This window comes from Equus asinus, chromosome 2, assembly GCF_041296235.1.
Source record: "Equus asinus isolate D_3611 breed Donkey chromosome 2, EquAss-T2T_v2, whole genome shotgun sequence".
NCBI lineage: Eukaryota > Metazoa > Chordata > Mammalia > Perissodactyla > Equidae > Equus > Equus asinus.
The window spans coordinates 151,711,442-151,723,536 of NC_091791.1; the positions used below are offsets into that span (position 1 = coordinate 151,711,442).

Sequence of the window (12,095 nt, forward strand, 5' to 3'; positions counted from 1 at the left end):
AATTAAAAAAAAAAAGAACTCTAGAGCCTAATATGTACCACAAATTTTTGAATCAAGTTTCTATATTCCTTTTTAAGAAAATTTTGTTGGCTAAGTTGATTTATAAACTTGAGAAAGCTTTGTATTTACATGCAAACATGACTAGACAAGAATGCCAAGGCCTTGGGAAATAGCATGTTGTAGTAATACCTGAACTCAAGTCTCTCAGAAGAGCTGTGAGGTCTTGGGCTACAGCCCTCTCCGAGCCTCAGTTTCCTTATCTGTAATATACTCGATGTTCCTTACAGACGTCCTGAAGATCATCAAAAGGGAAAGTAATGTGAAAAAACTACATACTTGTAAACAAAAAAAGCACTATAAAAATCTTGATATTATATTGTTTCTAATGGCTGATAAAATATCATCAAAGAAAAGTTCTTCCATAAAAGTTTTATTTATCCCCACAACAACCCTGTGAGGTAGGGTGATCAGGGCATTTGAAGATGAGAAAACTAAATCTACATTACTTGTTCACGGCTATACTGCATAGTAAATAAGTAGAAACTAAATTGAGATTTTTAAATGTCCAGGACTTTATATTGATTCATGTGGAAAAAGGCAGGGAGAATATTAACTCCCCCCTCCCTTAATGCAAAAAGGACACTGCCTTGAAAAATCCCATTTCAAAAGACGAACATAGTATTTCATTGCTTATTTCTACAAAGATTTATAAAATAAAAAAATAGTGAAATATTTTACAGTTAATATATATAATGGTCTCATTCAGGGACATGTCCTTCAGCTGTGTATATGATCAGCTATTCCAAGTGCTAGAAATGCAATCTCTTAAAAAGTATGAAAGTTAAGAATGATAATGAGCAGTAGCCTCAATCTTCTTTATTATTCCTCCATGTATCTTGAATAAGTTCTGTGAAATCTGGTCCCAGTTTAAAAAAAGAAAAAGAAAACTCTACCACAAAGAGATGTCTGGTAAACTTTTATTTTGTTGCCTACTCTCAAACCGCTGTCACATCATTTAAAACAGTTATTTCCCAAACCTGGCTATTAGAATCACGTGGAGAGCTTTTAAAAGACACAGAACTCTCAGGCCCCACTCCAGACACAGTGAGAGAATTTTGCAGGGGCTAAGCCTCCGGAATCTGTATTTCAAAAGCTCCTCAGAGTAATTCTAATGAACAGTCAGGTTTGGGAACCCCTGATGTATTTTAAAATACTAACTAATATCAAAACCATAAAGTAACTAAGTATAAACTTGTTCTTTTATCCCCCTTTTAAAAATTTCTCAAAACACATTATATCCCCAGAACTCTTGCCTCTGGGCAAGTAATTTCAATTCAAGATACACAGAAACATTTTATAAAAATGTATCCTAGTGAGTGAGACTTGGATTCCAATAATAATTTAAGTAGTATTTAAATATAAGATACTGAGTTTTGTGGTTCTTATTCTGAAATTTAAAATGTATTTTATACAGGTTCCTAGCAGGCTCTCAACTCAGGGGAAGACATGAAAAGTAATGACATAATCAAGCACATCAGCACTGAAAAAATACTATACTCAAATATAGCTCATGAGAGGAATAAGAAAGTGAATGAATGACAACCTAAGGCCTTTTGGCCCATACATTTTTGTTCCCAGTCCACTCTTCCCCTATAAGGGGAAATAAAATAAACATTCTTTCCTAGTTGCTTGGCATAGTTATTCAGTTGGTAACTATTAACTAAGTTAATTTAGATACACAAGATTATAAGAGATAACAAATAAATACCTAGGAAGACAAAGAGAAGTCAAGTCAGAAAACCTTAACTAGCTAATGATGTAGTATATAACACCATCATGTTAGTACAATTAAATGAAGGCTTCAGTGTCCTTTACATTTCAGCTTTATGTGATTGACACAAGACGTGGAAGAGATCTGGTCCTTATGAAGAATTCTGTGCTCGCTGTAAAGATTTGTAGGAATAATAAAATGCTTTCTTCAATGATGAGATGAAGTCTCTGTTTTTCAGGCAAGTTGAACAAAACAATGAAAAACAAACTTCTTTAGAAGGTCGAATGAAAGTAATATCTAGCTGAAGAAGTCATTGGCCAAAGATAACTTTTTTTTTAACCATTCTATGATTAACCCTAAAAAAAAAAACCCAAAAGCAAACCAGAAAAACCATAGTAGTATAAAAAAACAATGTACACATCCATTTTAACTGACAATTACAAGAAAATAGCAATTTATAGAAGTTACAATGCTTTCAACAAACCCCCCCCAAAATTTTGGGAAATGAGATAAAGCCATCAGGTAAATAAATATACATACTAGCTAATATAAAACAATTTATGCTTTCAAATTGTTATCCACTCTCTTTTTAAGACCCAAGGAGAAATATGGTGATATAAATCTGATTAGGGCTACATATATTACATGGAATTAAAAAACATAACTGATTAAAACATCCTAACAATAATACAAATATTTAAAAGAATGTCTTAAAAGTCAGACATTTATGACTGGAAAATCACAACTGTAATATGTACTTTAGAGTTATAATGTGTATATAGGTCCCTTTTGCTGTGTCTTAGGTATCCTCCTTCCTGCATTTACTACAGTCAGTTCTTAAGAGTTCATGTTTCCTGTGTGAACTGAAGGGACTGGGCACATCTCAATTCATAAAACAGACACTTCCGCTTTACTAAATGGAAGTGTTTAAGATGACATCTACCAACAGATAAAGAAAAGAAGGGATAATGAGGAGATAAAACATTATACTAAGGTGGAAGGAAGCTGGATAATTGTCTCTTTATAAATTATTTTAAATTCTACATTAACAACAAATTTAAAATGACCCAAATCAAGTAACGAAGAAAAATAAATTGGCCTCAAGAAATTTTCCCAGGTCATATTAAATTTCCCTTAGTTTCTTTCTTTTCAAAATCTTGTTACGCTTGATTCATTTGTCAGTCAACTTAAAAGAACTCTCCTAGCATGGGACTGAAAACAGCTTTACCATTAATAAAAGATGATTAAAAGTTGATGTTTATTTAAAGTGCCCACAGGCACAATAGTGTAGGTGCTTACATTTCCCTATAAGTTACAGGAAAGCCCTTTGAGACTGTATTTACTTAATCAGAAAAGCTTTCAGCAATTATCATGTACGCTGAAAGTTTAAATCTCGTATAGGTTTTGGGTTTTGCTGTTTGAGCATAAAAAGGGAACAAGGAGAAATGTAACTAGGTTCACAATTTTGAGCAAGAGCATATGTAAAGGTAACGTATGTACATTTTATTTCAAGAAAGACAGAAGACAAACAGCATAAAGATGCCCAGATGCCCTAAAGATAAATACATTTCAAAGATTCTCACTAAAATGAATCTGTAGTATTTTTTCCTGCAAGCAAAATACCTTTCTTTAAATTAAAACAAAAACAAACAAAAAAACCCCAGTATTCTGAATTGCAAATGCTTTTGCTTTTTTTTTGCAGAAAATCTGCCATGATTATTTTTTAATGAATAAGGATCTTCCACAAAACAGGCTTGCTCTACATGCTAGATTTTTAAACAGTTCAGTGACACAATATGCTAACTACATACACAACAGATAATATAGTAAGAAAACACTCAACCTGATGAAAAGTTAAAATCTTCATTAATACACTGAAAATTGACATAACTCATGCCTTTAAAATCAAAAATACAAAAATTAAATGTTTTCCTAAAAAGATTTCCTTATTTTAAGGATTCATTTGAAAATGAAGCTGCATGTAATTTGTACAATAAGTTGTACAAGTAAACAGGTAATATACATAAAAAATTAAGTGACATACTCCTCAATTATCAGTTGTCCACCTTTAATTTCCAATACTGTACTTTCTTAACAAGCATACAAAATATCAAACTTCTCTTTAGAAAAAGTGCCGTTCTTTGACATCCTTTACACAAAAACAGTCTGAGCCTGTGGCATGTTAATGCAGTTGAGAGGCAAAGCATACTAACTTTTACAAATTCTACCTTCCATAAAAAGCCTCCGGAAAAGGAGATTACACGCCACTATAAAAATATCAACCTCTTGTGGTAGCTGCATTAGAGAACCAAGGCTTGAAGACTATTTTCATATAGCATAGAAAACCACTATGAGAGCATATTGACTGCACTGGTGGCTTGGGAGTTTACTGTGCCACAGGATTATGCATAGCTACTGTAAGGTACCAAGACTGTTACACAGAGTTTTAAATTGATTGTAACCGAGAGCATAACAGAGGTACTACCAGCCCATGCAAAATAACTAAAAATACTGAGTCACTGTGCTGAATACTTCATTCCTGGAGAAAACCAAAGGCAGCAGTAACCAAATCAAGCCCAGCAGGTGACCAAACTCATTCTCCTCAAAGATTGGTGAGCACAGTGAAGTCTGAGGTATACCTTTATCCATTAAATCTGTGTGCCATTGCAAGATATTACCATTTGGGAACACATGCCATCACAATGGTTTAAATCTTTTGAATATTAGTCATTCATATATTCTTATCTAACCAGTCTCTTGATTTTTGAAAAGATTTCACCTACAGTAGAATATTACAGAAACAAAATATAAATGCATGTCTTTCTAAATGAAACTTACATGGACTAAAAGTAGAGAATATTTTTAAACAAATATACAATATGCAGGCAGACAAAGCAGGAAAACGGCCATTCAAATGTATAATAAAAAACTAAAAATTGACTATTTCCAGAAAACTATGAAGCGCCTCAACTAAAAGGAATGCATAATGAAATTCTAATCTAATACAGGTCAAAAATGTAAAAAGGTTATAAACCTTAACAGGAAAAATAAAACAACTTTTACTGGCCATTCCTGTTGAAATGAGAATCTTAAAGTAACAGAAAAGTGGCTACAAACCCACTTAGAGCACCAAACAGAGAGAAAATAAAAGTCCATTTTCATCTCTGTTATTATCATAAAATCCTGTGTGACTACAGGTCAAACTGCTGGTGGCAGAAACAGAATTCTTTATAAACTGCAGATGTCCTGTACATAAAAAAATTTCACTGGAGTTGCACTAGTTCTAAAGACTCTTCTGTTTTAGCCTACCTACTGTATGTATTCAATCTGAGATAAAGTCTCTTTCTGTAACCCTTGATTATTATTGGGCACCAAAGATAAGAAAAGCAAGACGGGGTACAAAAATGCAAAATTTCAACAGTAATGGCAATGTTTTTGTCTTAGTCCAAAAGGGTCCTGCATTCTCTCCCCCTTCAGTGATTTGACAAGTCTTTGTACTTAATCTGGGGGCAGCAAATCATGCAAGCGAAATCTGTCTCTGATGTGAGGTCGAACATCTTCATTCTGTGTGAAAAAAAAAAAAAAGACATTTTAAAAGCCACATAATTTCAAAGATATGATCCTCATAAGACTATGAACATTCTTACTTTGCAGAGAAAATATATCACTACTTATTTTACAACTTACATTATTTTGTTTGCTTATATATAAGGATACCACACAGAAGCAGTTAACTTAGAATTAAATTTAGATTTTTAAAAAACACTATCATTAAAGTTTTAATTTTCTAAGAACAATTATGCAATAGAAACCCAAGCCAAAAGTTAGGTAAAAGTGTTAAGCCCCGAATTCTAATTTATACATTAGTTTTAAAATTAATCCATGGATATAGGAAAAAGAACTCCCAGAATAAAGTTTCAGTAGCACAAGCATTAATTCTAGACCTCAACTATGAAAAGAAAATGAAATCAATTTAACACAACTAGTTAGTGACTTGTAAAAGGAAGCCCAATTAAAAAAAACATTCAACCTATAAATTTTTAAATACTGATGAGCATAATTTTAATATAATGTATAAGGTTTGAAAATGCTTGTAATCCTTTTCAACCTGCCCTAATCTCCCACCGCATTGACTTAGAAAGTCAGTACACATTAAGTTGAGCAATTTAAAAGATTTACTTCAGTAGAGTTGGGGCAACAAAAACATAACACAAAAAGATAAATGATAAGATATACTTACCAGTTCTACAAGCTTCTCCAGAAATGGAATCAATTTTAGGAGTTCATTGTCATTTTTATCCATAAACCAGCTTTCTATAGGGATTCCATTAGATAGCTAAAAGAATAAATAAGTAATTAAACCTTTTTTTTTTTTTAATGATTTTACTTTTTTCCTTTTTCTCCCCAAAGCCCCCCGGTACATAGTTGTATATTCTTAGTTGTGGGTCCTTCTAGCTGTGGCATGTGGGACGCCACCTCAGCATGGCTTGATGAGCAGTGCCATGTCCACGCCCAGGATTCGAACCGGTGAAACAATGGGCCGCCCTAGCGGAGTGTGCAAACTTAACCACTTAGCCACCAGCCGGGCCCTAAACCCTCTTTTTATTTACATTTGTCTACTTTGGAAAAGCTTAAAAAAGAAGTAACTTTTAACTAAACATTGATCTATAAGTTCTTTTGAAAAGGAATGTCATCAGAATCTATGCTTGTCATATATTCTTTGACAACTCAATATTGGAAGAGAGAGACGTTAAGGAATAAATTGAAGACTAATTGGTTTTTCAGCATAATTTCTTCTTAGTTTATATAAAACTAAACAAGAAAGATCCATTAAAACAAGTTTTGCTTAACATAACTAAAAACATTCCTTTACTCAGTCAAGAAACAGTTACTATTAGTCAATGCTAGGCATTGTGAATGAAGGGGTATTGCTAGTCTAAACAGAGAAAACTATCAGAAAGCATATACTTCTACACAGAGCCCATGTGCCATTCATTGTTTTATTCCCAACAACTATTAGGATAACCTGAAACGTAGGAACATAACAAATTGACTCAATGGTATTCCGTTGAAGGAGGAGTCTAAAATCGAGAATGCAAACCATATTTGTTCTATAGTAAATAATCTCTAGGATAAAATATCTTTATCCTAACATTTGCACAGAGCACTATGTTTGAGACGGTGAATAACTGAAATGATTTTATCTGGGCCCAAGAAGAAATTCTTAAAAACCTATCTCAAAATGCAAACAAATAAACGTAGTGACCTAACTTGAACATACTTCAACACTTTATGCAGTTTTTTCTCTTTTCTTTTTTTGTAACTTTTTATTATGGATATTTTGAAACACGGAAGGGCAAATCTTGTTTCATCTACACCCAGATCACTTTCCAGCATCCCCATTCGGCACTGATTTATTGTGAAGAAAAATCATAGCACATGAACATATTCATAATGTAAAATATATCTTGCAAGGATGGCTCATCTCTAGTTGAAGTTATGTTTCAAACAATCATCGACAAAAGGTACATATATATTGACAAAATAGTCTAAGAAAATATTTCAGAATGTCAAACAGAACAGAAGAACATGGTTTAGCTATACATAATTTTCAAACATATTTACAATTATTTATTTAATGGTAAGAATGCTACTAAATGATGTATATCTTCGTCCTTTCTTATTCAGATTTACTACTCAGATTTTTCTTTATGTTGTACTTCATTTAAAAGAAAAGTTTTCCACAAATATACCAACTTGGCATTTCTAATTCTAAAAGATGACACTAAACAGGGGAATTCCATCAATGAAAATTCTGTTCTCCCTCATATTCTGTTTGGCAGCATTTGTCCTCATTGTATTTTTTTTTCCTAATCTGAGTTTTTTTAGCAACCCTTTTCCTACCTGATATGCAAAGGCTTGTGGTGAGTTGTCAATTATTATAGTTTTTGAAAGATCTCTTCCAAGGATATTTAAGTCCTTTATATAGTTTCCTTGTACACAAACACAATGTTCACGGAAAAGCCGGTGCCTAAACATAAAAATAAAAACAAATTAACTAAAAAAAATAAAAATCTCTAAAAAGTACAACACATACTGAAACATATTCACATACACACACCACAGGCTTCACACATTAAGCCTTATTTTCTCTCACAGAGGAAATTCAAATATAAACGTGGGCCTAAGTTTGGGGCTATCATTTTACTATAAAAGTTCTTAGCCATTATTGAAATCTTACAACCAAATATTACCATGCCTTAAAGAACTTAGGTTTATCCCAAAACGTTATAGTAAATTATAAAGAGGGATTAAAAACTCTGTAAATTGTTTTTATAATTTATTTACCCAGGAAAGCTCAGTTCAGATGCAGCATCTGGTTGTCAGCGAGGTCCTGCTTTTTAACCAATTTTCCAGATGGTTGACTGAGGCACAAGGAGGTCAAGTGACTTGCCCAAGGTCACACAGTAAGTCAGTGGTTAGCCCCGCAATGGAACCCAGGATCCTCCTGGCTCCCAGTCCTTTGCTCTAACCAGAAGACCACACAGCCTCCCTATCCCTGTACATGCCAGAATAAAAAATGTAAGAAGGAATGTTTCCGTGTTGGCATTTTAAAAAATGTTTTTAGTTTCTCATAGTTTTTGAGAAAAGGTGCAAAGGCCAAAACATTCCATCATTTCAACTTTTCTCAAACACCCATCTTTCTTTTAATTTAGTGTGAGTGTGTATATGATCATTTGAAAAAACAAGGATTGAATGAAATGATGAATTTAGACTGAAATATTACCAATGTAAACTGATGTTTCACCAATGATACTAAATTGAAAAATGCTGTATTATTTTAAAAAGCTATTAAAAGTTTTATAATAATACTTATATACTATAAATATTATACAATCTCCATTTAGCACTCAAACTATTAGTCTCTGAATATTACTAATAATTGTACAGACCACCTTGAAATACTCCATTTGTATACATGAATAATTTGGTAGTTTGGCTTCCTTGTGTCTTAATCCCACTAAACAATTTTTTAGGAGCTAGGGCATACTAATACCTGCATTTCTAATTATGCAATTTCAAGAAAGGGGCATTTTCTACCCAAAAAATCTGTCATAGCTCTAACAACAACAACACCTAAACTTATCAGTGCCAGTGGTGATGGCAAAGAGGAAGAATTTTACAACCAGACAAAATGTGGTAGAAACAGTTCTTTCCCCGCTCATTATAAAGAACATTTTAATTAAATGATCATCTACCTCTGAAAGGTTTAAAGACAGTCCTACTTTGAAATAATAAGACTGGACAAAAGAATTTAAGACCTGGTTGGTCCTAAATAAGATTCCATATTTTATTTGGATAAATATTTAGATATGAGGAAATTGGAGCGGCAGGTACAGCATGTATATGCAAGTCATATTGCTGCCTCTTCCCTAATAGCAGCAAACTCACCCAGGACAGGAGATAACTGAATTATGTATGTGGATACTAATGGTTACTTTAATTAAATTATACTAAACCCCTTCCAGTTATTTAGGAATCTGAGGGTCAACCGCATGAATATGCAGTTTCAGGAAGAAACTACTTTTGCCAGTCATCATGTTTGCATTTGGATTCATGAGATTCAGAAATCATAGGAATTTCTAAGTCTACTTTGTCACCAAAACAGATAATTCCTTATAGCACTATAATGAATTCAATATACTGTTCAAAAAGTTTTCTTTAAGTTTCTCAAAACACAACTAGATAAAACAAATTTGAACTCCCAAATGTGCAGGTTTTATAAATCTAGTTTAAAAAAGGGATGTTAATTTGTAACATTATAATTACATGACTACACTCCAAGAGGGAATGGGTTATGTTGCTCACCACTGTTCCCTGGAATATTGGAGGTGCTGAATAGAAATCTTCAGAATGAATGAAGTTATAAAAGCAAAATAATTTGTATACTTTTGTTAAAGTTAGGTAAAATGAGCATAAATTATAATATACTTTTAAGAATAGAAAACATTTCATTTGTGTATCTGAAGCTTGCTTATATGAAAGATAAAATGGAAGCTGACTAAAAGGAGAAATTTTGATTCTTTAGATTAAAAAACAAAAAATCACAGTTCAATTTAGAAGGAAAAAAATTTCCCAAACATGGACATTAGGAAAAGCCTTTCAGCACAGTTGCAACCACTCAATAATAACAGTACTATTAACAGTAGAAATTAAGTTTAGGATTTTCACTAAGATTATATGGGAGAAAGCACTCAAGAAAATGAATATTCAGCTGTTAAAGCTTGTATGAGCCTTTTGTGGCATCTCTCTTAGCTCTTGTTCAAAGACTCAAAGATTAAATCCCAGATCTTAGAGGATGCAGCAAGATACTGCAGTCTTAATATCTCACTTCCACTGACAGAAATAATGGAACTAATTTTCAAACTGTTTTAAAATTACCCAAGGCACTTCCACCTAACTAAGAACACACTGCATCTGCTGGCTGAGGACACACACAAGGAACTGAGTCCAGATCAGGATAACCTGAGTGACTAAACCAACTGCAATTTCCAATTAGATTCATGTAATATTTTCTTTCCATGGAATATAAATTTGCTCTTGAAAAAAGCAAAAGAGTTTAATTTGATCTTTTCTGTTAAAACTTTCATTTCTCTATGCCATTAAAAAGGTGACATAACATGCATTAATTCAGAAACATAGGGAAAACATCATGCACAGTGAAAACTTCCACATACCCCCCAATCTCCCCCCAATCCCAAAAGAAGTAAGGATACAGCTGTAACAGTGAATAAATACATTTGATCCTTGTATCCTTTAAAGAACGTCTGTCTGGAGGTATATCATTAGGAACTCTTAAAGAGTTCTGGGGCTTAAAAAATTCATTTATTTTCACCATTCAACACAACAAATCTCTATATATGCAGCCAACTGAAAATGGCCATCAAAATTAAATAGAATCATAGTAATTTCATAGATCAGTGTGACAGACATTTTCACTATTTCTTAATTAAATTTACCTGACCAGTTGCTTTTTAGGGTCTAGTATGTTCAGTAACTTGTCTGCATACACCTTCTTAGAAGCAGTAAAAAGAATGATCTACAAATTCAGGGGAAAAGAAGTAATCATTATACATGATCTAAATATGGGTACTATATTGAATAAAATAAAAATACTTATGTAAGTAGTTTAAGCATGTTTACCTCATACATCTGAGACATTCGTTCCAGGAATTCCCTGAAGAATGGTCTTAATCTCACATAAACCTGAAGAAATACAAAGACAGCCCTCAGCAAATAAAAATATAAAATAGAGACAACTTATTTATAAGCTATACTATGTTCTAACTTTGGAAATATTATAATTAAAAAGTTCATATTTTAAAGTAATATAAAAGTTTACTAATAAGTACCACTCAACCAAATGTATTTCACATACCAAAAATCACTTAAAACAATTTTCTAGTAGGGTAATAATAATCATTGGTGATCATTTCACTTTTTAATAGTTAAATAGCAAGCATACAATATAACAGTACTTTGTAGAATATAATTTTAGTAAACATTTAAACTAAAAATGGAAGGTTTCCCTCTGAGATTTTGATCCACCAATCAGCTCCATCTTCCAGCCAGGCAGCATCCATCCAATTATTAGGCAGGCTCTGTGTCCACCTCTAGCTGACCTGTCTCAATGACCTTCCTCAATAATTACTAGAATTTCTTCTCAACAATCACCTGCTAAGAATACCTTTATTTTAAATTTCTATTAAATAGTGTTCAAGAAATAGATGTCTGGATTGGTGGGTTTAAATAAGTGGAATTTTTCAAAAATCAATCTTGTTCTATATTTACTGATTCAGATGTGGCATCTAAATTAGCACTACTGGGCTACTTGAGATTGAAAATATAATAGTCAAACATATCAGTTATCAAAACTTACTGGCAATATCAGGAAAGACTACAATACGCAAAGAACTGCCTTATATACATTATTTTCCTATTTCCGTGTCTGCTTCTTGCCTACTTTTAATATGGCTCTTGTAATATATTCCAATATTCAAAAAGCACAGAAATATAAGCCATGAGCAGCTACTAACACCCATTTACAAAATATTTTGACTCCTTTAAATTGTATTCATTTTGTGAATGAATGAATTCAAAAGTGATTATTAACCTCAAACAAATATTTACACAACACCTATGTACTAGATTCCACTGGATTCAGATTTTTTTAAAAAACTTGTGAAAACAAATTCAAAATCAAGGCTTCATGGAGTTTAATTCTGTCGTCAACACACATCTACACAAAAATGCCCTCATGATA

The 12,095-nt window shown here is 32.6% G+C and overlaps 1 protein-coding gene across 3 annotated transcripts in view; it reads right to left on the reverse strand.

The window, feature by feature from the left end:
• Positions 1 to 414: 414 nt before the first annotated feature.
• Positions 415 to 12,095, reverse strand: part of CTDSPL2 (CTD small phosphatase like 2) — an 89,493-nt gene continuing 77,812 nt past the window's right edge. For all 3 annotated transcript variants that reach the window (XM_014847080.3, XM_070504495.1, XM_070504494.1), the window contains exons 9-13: positions 10,976 to 11,038; positions 10,792 to 10,871; positions 7,676 to 7,802; positions 6,012 to 6,107; positions 415 to 5,335 (exon numbers count right to left, since the gene is read on the reverse strand). In XM_014847080.3, coding sequence (XP_014702566.2) covers positions 5,270 to 5,335; positions 6,012 to 6,107; positions 7,676 to 7,802; positions 10,792 to 10,871; positions 10,976 to 11,038 — 432 coding nt within the window. In that variant the 3' untranslated portion in view covers positions 415 to 5,269. The remainder of the gene's footprint in view (positions 5,336 to 6,011; positions 6,108 to 7,675; positions 7,803 to 10,791; positions 10,872 to 10,975; positions 11,039 to 12,095) is intronic.